This window comes from Protopterus annectens, chromosome 17.part0 (assembly GCF_019279795.1).
Source record: "Protopterus annectens isolate FY-2018-M chromosome 17.part0, PAN1.0, whole genome shotgun sequence".
Classification (NCBI taxonomy): Eukaryota; Metazoa; Chordata; order Ceratodontiformes; family Protopteridae; genus Protopterus; species Protopterus annectens.
The window spans coordinates 310,506,391-310,528,453 of record NC_056751.1 but is presented as its reverse complement, the minus strand read 5'-3'; the positions used below and the strand labels follow the sequence as shown (position 1 = coordinate 310,528,453).

At 44.7% G+C, this 22,063-nt stretch overlaps 1 protein-coding gene across 1 annotated transcript in view; it reads right to left on the bottom strand.

Annotated features, from left to right (window-relative positions):
* The window catches only part of QSER1 (glutamine and serine rich 1), a gene marked incomplete at its 5' end in the record, with an annotated part of 2,529,639 nt that overhangs the window by 190,869 nt on the left and 2,316,707 nt on the right, over nt 1-22,063 (bottom strand). The window contains one exon of the mRNA XM_044059174.1: nt 9,432-9,527. Within this exon, the coding sequence (XP_043915109.1) occupies nt 9,432-9,527 (96 nt within the window). The remainder of the gene's footprint in view (nt 1-9,431; nt 9,528-22,063) is intronic.

The window sequence follows — 22,063 nt, the reverse complement described above, 5'->3', positions numbered from 1 at the left end:
TGAGAAGCCCAAATAGAGAATCGTTTCCATTTACTGCGGTAAATCTTCCTAGTGGAAGCTTTATGAGACGACACCAGAATAGTTTTTACTGACGATGAAAGACTGGGAGTGCTGGCAATCAAGGGAACTGGAGCAACCAAGCCGTCAGCTTGAGGCTGTCCAAGTTGGGCGGACAAGTGCCCGAGGGATGTGAAATGAGATTAGGGCAGGGATCCAGAACCCAAGGAGGGTCCAGAACATGAGTCCAGAGGAAGGGAAACCACACCTGATGAGGCCAGAACGGGGAAATGAGGATCACTTTGCACCCCAGTTGGCAAGCTTTCTGAAGAAACTTCAACTGCAATCAGTCACCGACTGATGGAGATCGCCTACTCCCACACACTCATGGCCTCGCGACACAGAGAGTAAGATCTGGTTCCTCCGTTTGTAGATGTACCAGACAACCGACATGTCTGACTGAATTGCAATAGACCCCGGAGGAAGAACAGTGTGGAAGGCTTGCAACGCTAAAAGCACTGCTCTCATCTCCAGAACACTGATGTGCAATCTGGTCTCGATCTGGGACCACGTGCCTTGGACCATCCTCCCCAGATAATGCCCCCCCACCCGAGCTGGGAGGCGTCCATGGTCACTGAGGCTTGGGCTGTGGGTGAAACAAATGGGCGTCCCGCTGCGATCTCTGGGGACTGGAGCCATCAGAGGAGTGATGCCCTGCAGGCTTTGCTGATTTGAATTGGATATTCCATGGGGAAATCAAGCCAAGACCACTGTACGGCTAGAGTCCATTGAAGAACACGCATGTGAAGACGTGCACAAGGGAGGATCGAGATTGCTGCAGCCATAGAGCCCAGAGAACATTGCCCGCCTTTGGTAACATGGGGCCAAGAACTACTGATATATGAGCCTGTAGACTCTGGACCCTGTCTGAAGTTAGAGAGACTTTCAGTCGAAGGGTGTCCAGCTGTGCCCCGATAAAGTCCAAGATCTGCACTGGGTCCAAGAGGGACTTGGAAACATTGATAGTGATCCCTAGCTGGTCTGCAAGATGAAGGAAGGAGTCTCTGGCTTGGCAAAGAAGACGGTTGGTGGAAGCAGCGAGGAGCCAGTCGTCTAGGTAAGGGAATACCTGAATTCCCTAAAGCTTCAAGTGAGCCGCTACGACTTGCATTACCTTGGTAAACACCCTGGGGGCTGTGGTGAGACCGAAGGGTAGGGCTCTGAATTGGAAATGATTGGCTCCCAGCCGGAAGCGAAGGAATCTCCTGGAGCTTCTGCGAATCTTGATATGGTAGTAATTGCCCTGGAGGTCTATCGATTACATCCAGTCGCATTCTTGAAGATAAGGTAGAATGGACTGCAGAGTGACCATCAGGAATTTCTGTTTGGCGACAGCCAGGTTTAAGGTTGACAAGTTCAAAATGGGCCTGAGGTCTCCCATCGTTTTTGGCACTAAAAAAAACCTGGAGTAAATGCCTGATCCGGACTAATCGGGGGGGGGGGGGGACTGTTTCGATGGCTCATTTGTGAATCAGCTTAGAAATCTCTAGTGCTGCAGTCTACCTTTGAGCAGATGGGAAATCTGGGAGGTGCTTTGGTTGGACGGGAGGGGCAACCAACAGGATGGTGTAGCCTCTGGATATTATTTTAAGCACACAATGATCTGAAGTTATGGACTCCCAAGCAATTGGGTGCAATGATAATCTTTCCCAGACTGCCTCCAGAGTAAAACAGTCAGGCAACCCCTCAGGGCTGCTGCGTGGGCCTGTCCGAAAAGGGCTCCCTAGACCCAAAGTTCCTCGGACCCCTTCTGCCTCTGGGACGGCATCTTTCATGTCCCCCTCTGCCTCTAGGGGACGAGTTGTCCTTAGAGTCCCGGGAAAACTGTGATTTCCGGAACCACATCTTCTGTTGCTCTCTCTGATTCCTAGAAAAGCATCTTTGAGGACTAGAGAAGTGGATTCAGATGGCAGACAAAGTCTTCCCGTCTTTTTCACTCTGGACAAGGGTGTCACATACAGTCTTCCCAAAAAGAGAAGAACTATCGAAGGGAGCATTCGTGAAAGACACCTTGAAGGGGTCTGCAAATTGACACAGTCTTGGCCAAGCGTGTCGCCTCATAGCCACACCAGTCCCAGACGCCCTAGTTGCTCCTTTCGTAGCATGAGAAAGGAGTTGCATAGACATGTTAGAATAGACATGTTAGATACTGACTACAGAGTTGACACTTTCGCGGAGAACAGATGCGTGTCCTCTGGTGACAAAGACTCTAGAGGTGACTCAGCTAACTCCATGACTAGGTCTCGTTGCAGTCGTATAACGTATGCCAAATAGTTCAGCGCTCGGATGGAAAATGTCGCTGAAGAATACACTCGCTTCCCAAATCGCTCTACCGTCCTGGACTCATTGTTCGGAGGGTGGACCGAGGAACTTTCCTGAGACAGTTCCCTCTTGGTGGCTGCTGCATCCACCATAGCATCCACGGGGGATCCTTTATACCAGGCCTGTCTGTCTGAGGGTGGAGAAAGGATCTTGTCTGGGCATTTAGGTATCGGCTCTATGGTGTCAGGCTCTTTCCATGCTCACGTGGTGATAAGATCCACCAAGGGATCTGTCGGCGGGGACATCCAGGACATAGATGGGCCCGTGCCAAAAGCCTCCAGCAACACTGATTCATCCGTAGAAGGTTTTGGGGATGACCAACCTCCCCTCTGGCGGAGGATCTCCATGATATCTCCAAAGGAGACATCCTCGGGAGGTGACCTGGGGGAACCTTCTCCTTTTAAATCAGTTTCTTCTGTCAAGGGCTCGGGGGAGTCCACGTGCCTCCTTTTACATGTGTGCTTACAAGGACCCTCTTTGGTGGGACTCTCTCCTGGGGAACCGACTGGGGCTCCTCTAGTACGGGCTGTCCCTGGGACAAACTGAAGGGAGTCGTAACTGAATCCGAGGGAGTCTGTGCAGAATCCAGGGAAATAGGCTGGGGTCTCAATCCTTGGGAGAGAACCCTCTCCACCACGTCAAACGCTGATGGAGAGCGCACCTCCTTAGCACCCAACAAGGAGGAAGCTCTCCCCGGGTCTGCCGAGAGGATCAGGGCCGAGGCTAGGGTAGCCGGAGCTCTGAAGGAATGGCTCAGATCCGACAAAGTCTGAGCCGAAGACACCTCCATTCCCTCGGGTCTGACTCCTCGTCGTTTGCCCCGAGAGCTGCTCTGATCCGACGAACTCAAGGTAATCGCTGGAGTCGAGGTTGGAGGAACCATCGGCACCGAATCCCCAGCTCCGAAGATCCTCGGATCCATAAACCCCGAAACAGCAGGCTGGATCGGGGAAGGAGAAATAGGATGAAAGAAGGGCATGGAGGTCCCCTCTCCAGAGGGAGAGGGGCCTGGCAAGACTCCCATCTGAATTTGGGTCCGAATAAATCTCATCATCCTATCCATATCCATTTCAGAGAGACTCCGAGTTGAGTACGAGGAAGTGACCGACTTGGATCTGGCTGGACACTGCGAAGATCTGGATGAAAGCCTCGGTTCCGAAGGTTCCACTGGCTCCGGGGAGAATCTAGGGGAGTGGAGCTGAGGGGACACAGATCTCGACACCTTGGAAGGCAGGCTAGGGAAGGGACTCCCAATCTGGAGACCGCTTACGGGGCCTATCCCCCTTCTTTTCTCTGTCTCTATCCTTTTTCTTGTCTCTTCCTTTGGCATCCCCTTCAACAGGTCTAGCGGGGGGGGGGGTGTTTGGGCGGTAGCTACGGAAGCCGAGGCTGATGAGTCCAGCATAGAAGCAGGCAGAAGGCTTTTAGCCACCAGTTTGGCCTTCCTCTCCTTCAAGGCCCTAGGGTTAAAACTGGCACACACACTGCACTGGACTGATAAATGGGGAACACCCAGGCAAACACACAGAGTGTGACCATCCACCGATGAAAGCTTATGGCCACACACTGTGCATTTCTTGAATGTAGGTTTAGGCTGATCAGCCATTCTACACACACACAGCCACACCTACCAAACTCCAACACACTAAGAACACACACACACCTATGGGGAAGGGAGGGCCTACACTAAACTACTTCACCATGGGGGAGGAAAGGGAACTAACAGAAAAAAACTCTCACTACACACCAAAAATTAGACCAAAATGCAATTACTACAACCCTAATGCTCAGAGCTACGGAGACCACAATGCTGATGCACGAAGCAGCAAACGAGATCTGGGGGAAGGTAGGAGATGGTGATGGGTTATGGGTAAGGGGAGGAGCTTGGAGCTCAGAGCAGATGCTTAAAAAGTTGCCGGCTCGGATCCGATATGGATCCGAACACCCACAGGTTGCAGATAAAATTAAGTTAACTACTTCAGATTCAAAGTTATTATGAAATACTAAAATATCTGAACTTATACAGTGTCTCTTACAGATATTTAAGAGGAGATCTTATTCGGGTATATAGGGCATTTAGGGACAACTACCTCTGGGAATGTTTGAGGTTAACAAAAAGTACTAGAGAATCATCAGATAACCAATGTAGAAAATTCTATTGGAATGAGAAGTGTACTAATTGGTTCTCTGACAGAGTAGCTGATGCTTGGAACAGACTACCAAGTTTAGATATTTTTAAGAACAGCCTGGACATGTATTATGGGAACAAGTGTTTTGGTATATTGGCAAGCTAGAAGGATATTAATGCCCATGCTTGAAACATATGTATGTATTTATGTATACAGTCAGAGGCTACTCTAGCAGTGAGAATACTGAACATGACAAAATTACTAACCTTAAAACCAAAAAGGTCCAATGTATGGGAAGTTAAAGGTACTGAAAGCCAAAGCACTTCAGTATAACCATAAACACCTCCTATAATAAAACAACCCAGAACAGCTAGTAGATCTAAATTCACTTGCGTACGGCAAAGAAAACCTAGAAAGGGGTCCTTCCATGCACACAATTGTGGGAAAGGGAGAGGAACCAGGTGGTCTGAGAAAGTTCTATATGACAAGTTGCCTAAATTCTGCCAGCTTTGAGTCCCATATGTAAAGGGAGATGGACTGATCTTATTACATCATTGCATAATGTCTTGCCAGGCCCTTTCGAAGATGAAAAAGGAAGGAGGGTGGGCATTAAGGATGGATTTGCTCATCCACATCAAATGTTATAGTGGCCATGTAACTTTTGCATCTAAGATAAGGAGGTCCACACCTGTCAACCATTAGGAGAGAGACAAGTTGATTCTCCTGTGTGCATGGCCGGCCTTAGGCATAGGCCAACTAGGCGGCCGCCTAGGACGCCGCTGTAGCAGGGGCACTTTTCCAGTATTTATTTGATGTAGGTAGACCAGGTTGGGGGCAACTGTATGGTGTGGGGGGGGGGTGCTGTGGAGCCCTTTTGCCTAGGGCACTAGCTGACCTAAGGCTGCTGCTGCCTGTGTGATCCCTATTATGGGGGAACACACTTAACAGGTTTTGCTCTGAAGAAACACCTACACCGAAAGATAACATCCAGCTTGTATTACCTTGTAAAATTAGTGAAACCTATGCATCTGCTGCCCAGATACCAACAGAAAAAAGGCTAGACAGGTAGCTTCTGGTCTGGATGAATATGCTCTCGTCCAAGAGGCCAAAACTTAACTGTATCTCTGGTAGCAGAACTTGATGTAATCAGATAACCACCGCGACAAAGTGATTTTAAACACTTTGGAGTCCAATTTCTTTCTGAAGAATGAAATAACGGAAATATTTTCTGACATGTTTAGTTCTGGATTGTTTAAATCTGAACTGCTCGTGAACATCCATACAATGCAGTGAGCATTCACTTCTGTTAAAGTAACTTGGAAAGGAAACAGGCATATTTATCAACTGATTCAGACTTGTTTCAGCAGGTACCTTGGGCATGAAAGACAGAATAATTTATAAGGACACTATCCTTTGCTAAAGGCCAAGAAAGGAGGACTGACACACACACAGTCTGCAATAAAGATATCCTTCTGGTGGAACTGATCCACACTACAAAGCAAGTCTTCTGGTACACATTTTAAGTCCGATTTATCAGCAGGTTCAAATAGAGGAAAATTACATTTTTCTCATACAAACATAAATCTCAAGAAGGAACCATATCTTTTGATTTGAGGGCATTTAACAGGGATGCCATTACAAAAGCCTTATGGACCTTTAAGATTTCACAGATGAACAGGTAGCATCCTGATAAAAATTTGAAATTGTTGCAAGATTAACTTTAATGGAGGTACAGCTCAGGCTAGTGTCATATATTTAGAAAAAGTAGTCCAAAATGGCTGGTACAGTAGCAGTTAAAGGATGTAACTTGTTTGAAGTAGCTCATATGAAAAAAGTATCCACCGACTTTTACGCTTACCTGGTATTCAGTTTTTGAGTAGAGGTTCGGTTCTGGACAAACCTGTCTGGATTAGAAGGGTCTCTAGCCTACTAACTGTAGTAGCCATATGGCTACATAAATGGAGGGACGATCCAGGTAAGGTGTGTCAACAGGGTTCTCAATGACCTCAGATGCAGAGACTGCTCCAGAAGACAAATCAATAACAGAAGAAAAAAAGTTGGCAAAACCAACAGGGTCCTATGAAAAATGACCTTGGACTTGCTCAGTTAGGCTTTCTGAATTATCTTCTGGAACAGGGAAATGAGGGAAAAGGGTAAAGGAGCCCCAAGGGCCATTTCTATAAGAGTGCAACTCTGTGGCACCCTCCCTAGGAAATAAATGAACAAGTTGCTGCATTTGGGATGCAAAATAGGCTGCAGCAAGGACTCCATCAGTTTGAAATACAAAAAAGTGTCTGTGCTACAGACAAGCTCAAGTGGTATCAGTAAACAGTTAGTAAGCCCATCTTCTAAACAACTGGCTTATGCAGGGATGTGTCTGACTGCCAGAAAACAGTCTATCTGATACTCGCATTGCCTTTTGACATAAAAGTTACAAGTGAGTTCTTCTGTACTTGCGTATTGAACTACTGCTATGTTGTTAGTATGGATGACTGCTGCACCCTGGGTAAGGGAGACCTTAATTATAAGGTTAAATGCCCCGATTAGTAGAATACTGATATGCAGCCTAGTCTGTGTGTGACCATAATCCCTTGGACCATCTGCCTTTCAAAATACACCCACCCCTAAAGAAGCACGCATTCCTGGTGACAGCCACAACTTGTGTGGAGACTAAACAGTCTGGGTAGAGTTAAGTCTGTCATGTGTCTGCCAACTCAAGTGAATTTTGCAAGTCAAAGATTTCTTTTTACATAGAGGCATGTCAGCTGTCACTACTATATGTTTAGAGTCTGCTGTGAATACCCTCATATAGTATCTGGTACTAACAATCATGTAAATTGTTGCTGCCAAAAGGGTCAAGGCCTTCAGGCAAATCGAAGCAGGTACATTCTGCATGCATATTACTTGGTTCAGTGTTCTGAAGGGTAACAATCCTGTCTGAACTGGACTGAGGTGGCCTGCAGGACTGAAAGTCCAGCATGAATATTGTGAATATGATCCTATGAGTGGACTCCATCTGGGATTTTATTTCAGTCTTTGATAACTACAGTGAATATCACAGAATTGAAAGAGACTAACTGGCCAAGATTAGACTATATTTTGATCAAGCAGCTAATAGCCAGACATTCAGGTACATTAACAGCTTGACTTCTTGCAGCCTCTGGTTCACTTTAACTGCAAATATATCCTCAAGGCTTAGAGAAGTCCAAATAGGTGTGTGGCTGGATCCCACCCCAAATTGTAACCCCTTCCCCTCAAGGACTTCTTGGTGATCCTGATGTATTGGTATGTATTCTGATAGTCTAAACAGAAACGCCCATTCACTTTCCAACAGACAGGGAAGAATAGCCTGGACCATGAATGTGTGAAATTATTTTGGAATAAACTGGTTTAGGCTACTTAGATCAAGTATAGGTTTGATATTCTTTGAATTTTTTGGAACTAATAAAAATATGGAAAATGGACCCTTTCTTATCAGGTAGGACCTTTCAGATTGCTCACTTTTTTTTGAAAATTAACACCTCTTTTCTTGCCACACTCTTCTGCAGGGGTGGGACCAGAACCCATCTGGAAAGATGGGAACAGAGGCTGACAAGGGTGGTGAAGGTAACTGTGAATCCTTTGAATATTACTTTCTTTATCCACTTGTCCCACATGATGTCCTGGTATGTACACAAATGAAAGGGCAGGAAACCCTCCAACTTCCTCCATAGTGAGTCTGCTAGGCAAGGTCTTGAGAATTAGCCCATTGCCTTCACAAAGGGCACAGGGTATCCTTGGTTCTGCCAAAAGTTAATGTCTTTCGGTTGGTGATGATTTTGAAAGTTGCCACAGCAACAGTGGTTCCCCCTAGAACCTGTATTACTTCTCTGCTGCTGACCAAGCTGAAACCACAGCAAATGTGTAGTCTGTTGTGTTTTGCAGAAGGGGTTCTGGGGAGTTTTAGACTTGACACCAACAGGTGTCAATGTCTTATCTTCTTGTTCTAATCTTTCCAGTTCACCTTTATCTGTTGGTCCAAAACACAATGAACAATCAAATTTGGCACTAAAATAAGTTTGCTTTAGTATCCCATGCAAAATCCATGATGATCCAAGATGCAGCCAGGCAGAGTGACATTTCATGTTCTTGCAGTACCATATACAGAAATTAGGGCTAAGTACATCGTAATGCTGGCAAATGAGGACACAGCTATAGCAGAGTTAAACTTAGAAATCAGTAAGCAATTGGCTTGTGCCATCAGCTAGTTTTTGCTGGAAATAGAGCATATGAAATAGTTTACTGTCTTCTGGGTACAGAGTGAAGACACACAAACTCACTTCCTGAATCTGTCCAATCTAGCCATTGCCTGGGACCTTCTGTCTGGGGATAGAAAGCAGGACTCCGCTGACCTGTAAACGTTTTCAGTCCTCAGACTGGTACCCCTCTCAACCCAAAGCTAAGAGGTAAAAAATGTTTTTAAAGGTCTTCCTGAATGAGGGCCAAACAAAAATAAACTTGCATGTTTCTTGCTACAGTTACTAATAAACTGTATCAAACAGCTGAAGGAGGGATGACGAATAAAGTACTGACAGACACAAAAAGGTAACACATGCATTGGATAAAGAGAGGGGAAAAAAAACTTTTTTAGTTAGAACAAGAGAAAAATGCTGAAAGTGGGCTACGACCACTTCTTCAACACTAGTAGATAAAGTGACAGCAGTGATCTGGAGAAGTAGCTTGATTGCATAGTGTTATGAGTAAGGGCCAGTAGCATGTTTTCAGATGCCTGGCTGCCTAAGTCATGCTGGGCTTAGTCCTAATGGCTGACTACAACAAATCTCCTTATTTCACATCACAGAATAATCACATAACAGTGATTCAGAACACCTGTGTCTCTTGTAAACAGCAAAATAAAAATACAAAGGATGAACGCTCACTCACCTTTTGTTTACAAATTGTATACAATTTGTATTTAAAATGACGGAGTGAATGATACTTGGTATACAAGTGTGATTTTTCTGTCTCCACTGTAAACTCCTGTGAAAGACACAAACAAAATACAATATAAATCTACTGCCACTAACAAGATATTTAGAAACAAAGTGCAAAGAAGCATTACCTTAGTAACAGATAGTGTGTATACAGTAGAATGTCAGCTCACTTCATAAAACCACCATAAGAAACAAAATAATACAGTGTCCCTAATGTGGGAAGTGCTTACATTTCCCCAAAGTACCAACAATGAGACACTGTTTTGCAAAAGAAGTGGGGAAGTGAAAGGGCATGGCCTTTTCACCTCTTGTGGGTGAGAGTGGGAGGTTTGTGTGCACTCAAAAGACCCAGAGGGTGGTTTAATTTCCCCTCATGGAGCTGGAAAGATCATCACTTGGGCTGCAGGGGTATGGCTGAGGTTACTTACAGGGAAACCCCCTTCGAGAAATGAAGGGACATCTGTCATTGCCCGCCCACTGCAAATCCCCTACCCAGCACCTCTCTAAGTGTGTGCACAGTGGTATGGTTGGGGAAAAAGATGAAAACACCTCAAATATCCCTGGAGGCAAAAAGAGCAAAATAAATTTTACAGGACTGTGCCATTTTCATGCTTCTTCTGTAGTACATAAATATTACCACAAACTAGCATGCAAAAAGAGGAAGAGGTGGTAACCCTAGTTTCAAATGAAATCAAAGTACAGTTGGTTACGGGCAAGTAAAGCTATGCAACGTACTTTCCACTGCAGTATCTTTGAAGATAAGTCAGTGTAAGACTAAATCATAACATTGGGTTTACCCACCACCTGTAGTCAGCGACCAGGTCAGATTTTCCAGTAGTCTCTACATTCCTGTGAGGACCAGTGCTTGCTTCACACCTATGTAAGTAATGACCGGTGAAGAGACAGTCCCATATGTATCCAAGTATTTATTGTCATGTACTCTCCTCTGAAGTTTAAACCTGAAAGCCCTGCATGCAAGTCTGCTTGTGATAGATAAGTAGTAAGTATAAAATGAAAGTTATATTTTTACCATAATGACAGATCTACACTGTCTGTATTTCAGTCTCAACCTGTGGTTTATCAGATTCAACACTGGTCATTCTCAGAATCTTAAAATTAAGACCTCTGTCTCCTCTATCCATACACCCCTACTGTAGAATGCTCTCTTCAGAATGAGTTCACACCCTGAAGAGAATTCCTGAAACAATACGACTACTAATCATGATGAAGGTGGAGGAGGGCCACGGAGAAAGGACCACAAAAAGGATTTTCATGAAGAGGCTTCAATGTTGGACCATGAAGGTCAGCTGGGAGCACTCATTATAGAAGTGATAAATTTGGAGGGGGCATGGAGGGAGAGATGCCCCTGGCAGAAGCCCAAAGAGAGAAACACTTCCATTTACTAGCATAAACCTTCCAGGTGGATGGTTTCTGGGAAGAAAAAATTATGTGAATAACTCACTGGGAGAGACTGGGATTCCTGGCTATCATCAGAAATGGATAAAGCATGTTGTCAACTTGAGGGATCAAATGTTTAGGAGGGGTTATCTCACCTGATCTGGCACATAAAATGGATGCAGAAGATGAGGACAAAGAAAGGGGAACCGAAGAGTATGACAGTCGCTCTGCACAGAGCTGCCGCCTGAAGAAATTTGATCATCAGGTGAATTGGGGGATAGGCATAGAGGAGATCTGGGGGCCAAGCATTTGGAAGAGCATCCCCTTGGTGACTGTCCCTCCGGGGGGGAGGGGGGTTAGGGCATTAAAAACCATTGCACTTTCTATTGGACAGGGAAGCAAAAAGATCACAGCAGAGGGTTCCCCAGTAGCTGAAAATATAATCTGCCACCTTGGAATTCAGGGACCACTCGTGAACCAGAGGAATATTCCTGCTCAAGCTGTTCACCAGGATGTTGGATCTCCCAGGATATGTGATATGATTAGAAACCATTAAGAGGACATTGCCCATTGCCAAATCGTCATGGCGACTTGACAAAGAGGGTAGGATTGAGTTTCCCCTTGTTTGTTCATATACCACACCACTGTGTTGTCAGTCAATCTGTATGGTAAACACACCCCTGGGGTGAAAGCCCTGAAATGCCTGCAATGCTAGGCACTCACTCTAGACCACTCTCATTTCCAAGACAATGATGTGAAGACTGGTCTCATTTCTCGACCAGGTACCCCAGACAGTCTTCCTTTTAAAACTCCTCCACTCCAGAAGAGAAGTGTCCTGTAGTTACGGTGGCCTGGGGATGGGGAAGAACAAAGGTCCACCCACTGCCACCAGTGGGGACTCCAACCAATGATAAATGTGGCAGTGACAAACATCTATCAGAGGTACTGGAAAGTCCACGGGGTGAGTCAGACAGGACTAGTGAATTGCAAGAGTCCACTGTAAAACTTTCATATGCAATCTGGGAAAGGTACAAGACAAATATAAACTGCAATGTGCCCAAGATGATGAAGTACTGAAGTGGCAGAGGGCCTAGATACCAGCAGAATGTGAGAAGCATGTAGAAGCAGAGAACTGTTTCTTGATAATGGGAGCTTGGATGCCTGACTGTATCCAAATGGCACCGAATAAAATTCTAGAAATTTAACTGGTTTCCAGGCTGGACTTCTCATGACTCACTCTAATACCCAAGGACAGGCACAGCTGGAGTAAGGCATCTCAGACTTTGATGAGGGATGCCTTTGTGGGAGTGGTCAGCAGTCAATCATCCAAGTAAGGGAAAATCTGGAACCCCTGCAACCCGAGCTAGGCTGCCACTACAACCATGTATTTAGTGAACAACCAGAGAAGCTCTTGTGACAACAAAAGGCAGAGCCCAAAAAAAGAAGTTATGTACTCACCATAACACGTTCTATGTGAGTTGTTCATCTCGCCTTCATTCTTACAAATGGGTTTGAACCGATCCCTCGGCTCAGAGTCGGCCGCTTTCACAAGCTTGAGGCCAAGTCCCTATCCCATGATGCTCTCTGTCTCACCTCAGATCTAGTTTGCTGCTCCCAATATATACAACATAAATAACATGAGTTTAACTCCAGCCGGAGTATGAAATCCTATACAAAGACCCACCAGACCTGAAATCTCTTACTAGTTCTTCGAGAAGCCTGGAGGGGGTAGGCGGGAGGGAATGTAGGAATGAAGGCGAGATGAACAACTCACATGGAACGTTACAGTGAGTACATAATTCTTTATGTGAAGTTGTTCAATCTAGCTGTTCATTCTAACAAATGGGTAGCGTCCCAAGCACCATTTATCCTGGGTGGTTCACGGGAGTATACTCTTGAGGACAGTAGAACATAAGGAAGCCCTGTCCCTGGAGGCCTTATCTACTTTGTAATGCGTAATGAAGGTATGTGGTTTTGACCAAGTGGCAGCTGTACATATTGTGTCTAACGGCAGTCTAGCCATGTAAGCTGAAGAAGTAGAAACAGCCCTTGTGGAGTGCGACTTCACTTTATGTTCTAGCAGTTGATTCACAGAAGAATCTGTGAATTTTATACAATCTGTTAACCATTTGGAAATAGTGACTTTTGACACAGGTTGCCCTTTCTTGGTATCTGAATGAGAGACAAAAAGTTGTTCTGATTTTCTAAATAGAATCTAAGTTGTCTGTGTTCATCAAGTTTATGCAACATATACTCCAACTTGATGGAGTGGTTACTGAAGAAAGTTGGTAGTTCAATTGTTTGATTTAAATTAGCCTCTGAACATACCTTTGGAAGGAAGGATTGATTAGTCCGGAGTGACACACTGTCAGGGTGAAAATCAAGTATGGGGGTTTAATAGATAAAGCCTGTAGTTCAGACACCCCGCATGCTGACGTAATCGCCACCAAGAAAATGGTTATGTTACTTACACCATATATCATATACTGTGGTTCTAATTAGAACCACAATATATGGTGTAAGTCTTCTTAAAGTATTGGGTTTGGGCTCTAACAACGCTCATAAACTTCTAACTCAATTTATTTAAACATAAGCATAGTGGATTAGCACCAGATATATGGTTTTGGTGTCAGTTCGCATCAAAGTTTTGGACGAAGAATTTTAGGACACAAATAGGCATACAGAGAAGGGACAAAAACTCTGACTAGATAATACTGTTGTCATACTGGTCGACTGATTTTAACCATGTATTTTTCTGTTTTTAACCATATATATATATACTTTTTTTCTATTTATGATAAAGACTTTGCAATGTTCTGCTAATGTAAAGAACTCATTCATATTTAACTATGTTACAGGACTAGTAATGTAGTTTTTATTCCCACTTTGGCGTTCTGTGTTGCAAAATGTTTTTTTTTCTGGGAATATCTCTATTTTTTTTAAAAAAATGGTTTTAATTGTGTAATTGCTATGGCAGTTTGAAAGTATTTAAACTGCAACTATATGTTATGTCATTTGTCTGATGAATTTGGTGAAGTACACCGACGAAAGCGCTTACTTTACCTACAATAAAAACAATGTTGCTGTGGTTTCGCTGCTGCCGTTTTTCTAGGTAAAAATATTAAGCTAGGAACATCCCAAAAGTATACAGTCTGGCAGAGTTCTTGTCAATGATCCGGTCACGAAGGTGGCAATCAAGATTAGAGAAGAGAGAGTGGCAGTAGGGGCAAGACTGGGAATGGCCAGTGTCAGATCTCTGTTGGGTCTGATAACACATATGTTGACACTGGACAGACACATCGGACCTACAAATGAATAAATCTGCAGAACTGTTTTTCCAAGTATAACGTTAACATAGATAAACCCCAAAACAGGGTAAAGGAAAGTTTGACTTGGTGTCCTCTCTTCGAAGATCTGTGATGTTAACAAGTATCTTTGTCTGAGGTCATACAAAGTTATTACAGCTATTTACTTTCTGCATTTTTGTCATGTACTGCTACTCAAGGCGCCTAGTAATCCATTGATTTACTTGTAAAAGATAGCAATCCTCCAAAATTAGAAACTGCTGTTAATTAAAAACAAACATATAGGTTCATATTGCAGTAAAAAAATAAATACAAGCATTCCAAAGTCTAGCTGTCTGTTGTGATTTTTTTTTCCTTTTGTATGCCTTCATCTTCAGCTTAAATGGTTTACAAGCTGAAACATTTCGCTTGCCGATTAAAACTGCTTTGTGAACAAAGTGGAAATAAGAGAGTAATCCAATGCAAAATAAACATTCTTGGATATAAAACTGTTAGCCACCAAACTGGCAGTGGAAATGACAAAACATACGGAAATTCATTAACATTTTAGATATGCAAAAAAAGGTGGAACCTGCCCAGGCAGAATAGGACAGCAAATCTAAAAAAATTAGATTCCAACTGTAATAAATCAATGATGTCTTCTGTGGCTCTTCTAACAGCAAAGTCTAACTGCCTCCTAAAAAAATTTGCATTTTTTTTATTCCCTTTCAAAGACATACTGGTTAAGTGTGAACATGTAGACATACACACACATGCCCCTTATACAGACTACTGCTGTTTAAGAGAAACTACTAACTACACGCTTCGAAACAGCCAAGCTTTTGCAAATTAAAGAATTTCAAAATTCAATGCTACAAGTTGCTGTACTTGTACTGTCAATTCGCAGTGGGCTGGGATACCTTACGGCTCACTTGATTGGTACACTTGAAGGTTGAGGGGATGGTCTTACTGGTAATGATAGGCCAGATGTGACACGAGAGAGTGAAAGGACAACGGCCAATCATCCAAGTTACCATGAATATTACTGGCTGAGTGGTATCACCTTAATATGAATGTTTTCTTGGACTGATCCTACTACTGTTCATAGTATGAGGAATGCAGTATATTTTTTTTCAAGCAGAACCTCAATTTTCTCATCTATTAATTTATAAAGATGTACAAGCATTCTATCCATTCTATTATATACTTGTCCAGGACTATTGCAAACATTTAAATTAAGGTGACAGCATCCAACCAATAATGTACTTCGCAAGTCTGGCAGATGATTGGTCCTTTGTCCTTCATATCACCCTCCCCCCACACATTCCCAGCCCAATCATCACATCTGGTCTGCTGCTACCAATGAAACCAGCTCCTTGACCCTCAAAAAGCACACCAATCATCAAACCTTAAAGTATCATTCACCCAATGTGAATTTACAATACAACTAAAGCTCACAGCTTGCACCATAATTTAGGCTGGAGGAAGCCCATTTAAATAGTATGAAAGTATTTATTTTACTTCAGTAAATAAAGCCACTTAATTTTATTTAAATAAAACTACGGATGAAACAAGACAAAATGAGACCTTGACCATTTCCTTAAGAGGATATGACAAAGTGACAAAGAAGATAAGAAAATTCTAAAGAACTGAAATGCATTAACTACCATAGCTAACAGTTCTCCTTTGTAAATGGTAATGTTTGTCCCTAAATGCACTCTTCTACCACACAGGTTAATTAAGGTTATAAATCTAAATGCCATACTAAGGCTGTTCAAGATATACTGAGCAAATTCTGTCACCATGGAGTGGATTCCACAGTCAAAAATAAAAGCCTGGTCAACCTACAAGGAGTCTTGCACCAAAATGGACACCACATTCTTAAGACTGCATTAATTCCCTACTCTAAATACAAGGAATAGGAAATATCTGGAATGCTTCCAGTGGAAAAGATTTAGGTGCAATAAAACACAGGTTTGAATTCAGCTTGTGGCACTAACTCCATGTAAAAGACCGTTTTAATGATCAATTTCATTATGCCTGAAGAACTGCACTGATACAGTTTACGTAAATAATAATTTAGGTGCAGCAAATTGTGTTTTCATAGAAAACATGATGCATACAAGCTGTTTTTAATGCTTTCTTATTACTGCACTTAACAACAATACAACTCTGAAGCAAACAAGAAATAGTAGGGAGCCACATTTCTTATTGCCTTGTCTTTAAAACTTTTAGTAGTGTCCTATAGTACACAAAGGGCATAATCGCTGTTAATAAAATGCATCAGTGTACTCCTACCTACCATTAGAACAGAAACGGAAGTTACATCTCAGCTAAACTATTTAAAGCAACTCAAAACTGGAAGCTACTGTCTAAGGCAGGTGTACATGCACCATGGAAACATACATACTGGGTTTCTGATTGTTAAAAAAAAAAAAAAAAAAAAAAAAAAAAAAAAAAAAAAAAAAAGGTTATGCACTCACTAGAACGTTCCATCTGAGCTGTTCATTTGTCTTCAACTTGTGGGTTCCCGGATCTGACTTGGCCGCATAGCCAGCATCTGATCTGAGCTCTAAGCTCTTCCCCTACCCATCATGCCCCTCTCCTTCCTCCCATCAGATCGAGTTTGCTGCCCACTCTAGTACGACCCAACACACCTTGTCCCATACCAAAACGTCCAGGAGCAAGGAGGAGAGAATATGATGCACCCTGATGGTGACCACCTCCTCTAGTCGTCAGACCACCACACAGTTTATACAAGGCAGGGGGAAGGAAGGAGGGAAGGCTGAAGACAAATGAACAACTCAAATGGAACGTTATGGTTAGCACATAACTTCTTTATCTGAAGATGTTTGTTTTCATTTGGTCTTCAACCTGTGGGAGAGTCCCCAGGATAGGCCAGATCATGGCGGAGCCAAAGGATGCCCTGTTCCTGGATTTGATGTCCAACTTATAATGCAAGATGAAGGTATAATATGAGGCCCAAGTAGCCGCAGATATCATCTAACAAAACTCTGGACCAAAAGAGCGCTGAAGTAACCATAGATCTGGTGGAATGTGCCTTCACATGACCTGGTGGGGATACACCCCTAGCATCATATGCCCGAATAATACACTGGGAAATCCAACGGACAAAAGTGACCTTAGATGCTGGTTTCCCTAAAAAGGGTTTAGAGTAGTAAATGAAGAGTTGGTCAGACTTACGAAAAGCTTTAGTCCTGTGCAGGTAGAAACGTAACTGTCCGTGCACATCCAATAAATGGAATTTGTTTTCTCCCTTGTTTTGAAAATTTGGGAAGATCATGAGATTAATCACCTGATTAATGTTGGACTCCAAAGTTACCTTAGGAAGAAAGGATGGATAAGCATGCAAGGACACCCTGTCCTTACGAAAAGTCATATAAGGGGCGTTGACCGACAATGCTTTAAGTTCCAAAACTCTCCAGGCAGAAGTAATAGTAACCAAGAAAGACGTCTTCCAGGACAAAAATTGTAGATCCATAGATGCTGCAGATTCAAAGGAGGTCAAAACTAAAGCCTGCAGATCTAATGTAAGATCCAGTCGGTGGCGTTGGGTCCTTCACTGGGGGCCGAAGAAAAGTGCCTTTGAGGAAGGCCTTGCAAAGCTTTGAAGATATTAAGGAAACCATATTATCACCCACATCAAAATTAGAAATCACAGCAAGTTGGACCTTGACCGTAGCAAAACTGGCCTCTTCCTGAAAGATTCCAGCTAAAAATTTCAAAACTATGGAAACCGGGACAGTGAAGGGATCTAGGGCATGCTGCAAAGCCCAGATTGAAAAATGTCTCCATTTGCTGGAGTACACCTTTCTGGTGGAAGACTAATTCAGCCGCCACCAGGATCCTTCTGACAGGGGAAAATAGGCTGGGAGTCCCAATTATCAGGGTAACTGGAGCAGTCAAGCAATGAGCTTCAGACTGTCCAGGTCTGGATGGGTAATCCTTGAAGGATCAGAGATGAGATCCGGAACTGGATCCAATGTCCATGGTGAAGCCACCAGATGAGATCATACAGAGGGAAACCAGACTTGGCGAGGCCAGAGTGGGGCAATGAGGATAAATAGGCTCCCCAGCCTCTGAGCTTTCTGAAGGAATTTTGGTATTACGGGAAGAGGAGGATAAGCATACAGAAGACCACGGGACCAAGCAGGAATCAGAGCATCTCTGGGGGCTTCAGAGCGAAAAACTCGCTGCATTTCATGCTAGGAGAGGTGAAGAGATCAGAGCAAGGCTGATCCCCCACTTGTGAAAGATCTGTTCCGCTACTGAAGGACTCAGAGACCACTCATAAAGCATCAGAATAGACCTGCTGAGCCTGTCCACTAGAATTTGGACCTCCCCAGTATGTGCATTGCCACCAGAAAATGGCCGGTGAAAATCACCCACACTCTCATGGCTTTGCGACATAAGGGATAAGACCTGGTTCACCCCTGACTGCTGATGTACCAGACCCACAGATATATTGTCTGTCTGGATGGCAATCTTTCCTGGGGAAGACGGGCATGGAGAGCCTGCAATGCTTGCAGCACCGCCCTCATCTCCAGGACACTGATATGCAATCTGGTCTCGTAAGGGGACCACATGCTTTGGACTTTCATTCCCGAGCAGTGCTCTCCCATCCTAGCAGGGAGGCATCCGTAGTCACTGTGGCCGTGGGAAAGGTGAAAGAAAGGGAAGACCCCAAACAAGATCCAAGGAATTAACTCACCACAGAAGAGTCCCTGCACATTCGAGAGATTCGAACAGGGTGAGTCAACGGGAGATCTAACATGGATCATTGGACAGCGAGGGTTCACTGAAGAACTCACATGTGAAAACGAGCCATAGGTAAGAGACCGATTGTGGCCGCGATGGACCCCAATGCCTGTAATACTACTTACGCTGTAGGTAAAGGAGTTTGAAGAATGCAAACATGTAAGCTTCAGAGACTGTATCCTGTCTGGAGTAAGAAAAACTTTGGTTTGAACTGTCTAGCCAAGCCCCAGTGAAGTCTAATGTTTGACCTGGGGCCAGTGACTACTTGCTGAGGCTGATGGCAATGCCAACCACAAGGCTAGGAGGAGAAAGGAATCCCTCACTTAGAGTTGATGCCTGGAAGTGGCAGCGAGGAGCCAGTCGTCCAGGTAGGGAAAAACATGTATGCCCTGGAATCTCAGGTGAGCTGCTACTACGGACATCACTTTGGTGAACACCCTGGGGGCTGTGGTGAGACCAAATGGAAGCTTTCTGAACTGGTAATGATTGGCTCCCAGCCGGAAGTGAAGAAACCTCAGGAAGCGCCTGTCCATCTTGATGTGATAGTATGCATCCTGGAGGTCAATCGAGCACATCCAATCATTCTCCTGCAGGAAGGGCAGGATAAATTCAAGGGTGACCAACCGGAACTTTGTCTTGGCCACTGACAGGTTCAAGATGGAGAGATCCTGAATGGGTCTTAGGTCCCCGTCTTCTTTGGCACCAAAAAAACCTGGAATAAATGTCTAATCTGGAGTGGTCTGGGGGAATGGGTTGGATGACTCGCTTTCTTTGCAGCTTTGCAATTTCCAGTGCTGCATCCTTCCCTGTGTGCGGGTGGAACGTCCAGGAGGTGTTTGGGTGATGGAAGTGACACGAGAAAGGTGACTGAATAGCCTCTGGATATAATTTGCAACACTCAACGATCTTCCATGATGGACTCCCATGCCATTAGGTGTAGCAAGAGATGACCCTCGACTGCCTCCATTGACGAGCAGCCGGGCAACCCTTTAGGGTTGCTGTGCAGGTCTTTCCGAGAAAAGCCCTCGAGACCCGTGATTTCTCAGACCCCCTCTGCCACTAGGGCAGCAACTATCAAATCACCCTCTGCCCCTGGGGGAAGGTGAGTCCTGAGTGTCCTGGGGAAGACTGAGATTTCCGGATCATCATCATCTTGTTCCCTCCATGATTCCTACAAAAGGATCGTTGACAGGTCGAAAAGCAGATCTTGATGGCAGACAGAGTCTTCCCGACCTTCTCACTCTGAACTAAGGTGTCATGTACCAACTTCCCAAAAAGAGAGGAACCATCATACGTGGCATTCGTAAAAGACCCCTTAAAGAGTTCGGAAAACGCACTGAGCTGCAGCCAGGCATCTCGCTTGATGACAATGCCAGTACTGGCAGCTCTAGTGGCACCCTCGGTCGCATGGGAGAGGAGACACAGAGGTGTTAGCAACTGAATTCAGGGTGGCCATATGAGCGGAAAACACCTTGTCCTCCGCTGACATGGACCCAGGGGGTCGACTCAGCAATCTCTTTTACCAGGTCTTGCTGCAGCAAAATTACATGTGCCATGTAATTCAGCGCCCGTACAGAGAAGGTCGCTGAAGCATACACTCGCTTCTCGAAACAGTCCATCGTCCTTGACTCTCGGTCAGGAGGGTGGACCGTAGAGCTGTCCTGAGCGAGCTTCTTCTTAGTGGCAGCTGCCACCATCATGGCATCAACCAGGGATCCCTTATTCCAATGGGACCTGTCTGAAGGGGGGGCTCAAAACCTTGTCCAGGCATTTGGAAATGGGCTCCACTGTGTCCAGTTCCTTACATGCTCGAGATGTAATAAGATCCACTAAGGGATCTGTGGGAGGGGAAACCCAGGAAATGGAGGGTCCTGCGCCAAATGCCTCCAGAAACACAGATTCTTCTAGAGTAGGTTTTTGGGCAGACCACCCCTACGCTAGGCAAAGGAGTTCCATGATGTCTCCAAAGGAGACATCCTTAGGGGGGGAGGTATTCCCCTTCCTCCAAATCGGGGTCTTTGGTGAGGGACTCTGGTGGGGAGTCTAAGTGCCTCCTTTTGCATGTATGTTTGCGAGGGGCCTCCTCAGTGGGGGTCACTGAGGAGGAATTGCCAACGTCTCCCAGTTCCGAAGAAGGAGCACCCTGGGGCAAAGAGGTGGCAGGCTGTCCACAAGATGGCAGAATGGCCAGATCCGAGCCAGAAACAGAGGGAGCCAGGGCAGAATCTAAAGATGAGATTGTCAAGGGTCTTGATGGAATTGAGAGGACTCTCTCCACCATGTCGAAAGCTGAAGGGGAACGGACATCCTGAGGAAAGACAACAGAAGGAGCCATAACCCTCTGACCAGACAGAGGAGTCAGAGCCAGACCTCCAGGCACCGAGATCCCAAGGGGAAGGCTCTGCTTTGACAAACTCAGAGCAGACACTGAGGCTACGTTTCTGAAAATGGCTGGATCTGACAGGGTACCACTGAAGTTGGCCCCTCGATGCAGTGCGTTTTTGGATCCAAGGGCTCTGAAACTGGAGGTTGGATAGGAGACGGAATAATAGGGATGAATACAGATTGCATGCTCACTGCTTCAGAGGGAGAGGGGGCGGGGAAGACTCCCATCTGTATCTGGGTGCGGATAAACTTCCGCATCATCCAATCCATCTCTGCTTCGGTAAGACTGCGGGTGGAGTGGGAAGAGGAGGCCACCGACACTGGACTAGAGGGGTGGTGAGGGGAGGTCTGAGCTGGCAACTGGGTCTGGAGCTCCTCCGACTCTGCTTCAACATAGTGTGTTCTTTTTCCTTGTGATTTAATTATTCCACTATGCATGCTGTTAAAGAATATGATGGATTTGGACAAAGTGAGATTTTGTTTGTCTTGAGCTACTGGAAGATATCAGTTTTAGCAGTATATATTATATATTTTATCTGCCTTTTGATCCAGTGGGTACAAAAGGTAAAATGCTAGAAATGTTGCTGTGCCACTGCATGCTCAAAAATGTTATGTACTCACCACAATGTTCCATCTGTGGTGTCCATTTTCATTCTTCGTCAACCGTTGGGTTCGGATCCAACCCTTGGATCTGACTCGGCCACTTCTTTCAGCTTGTGGAACACACACTCATGCT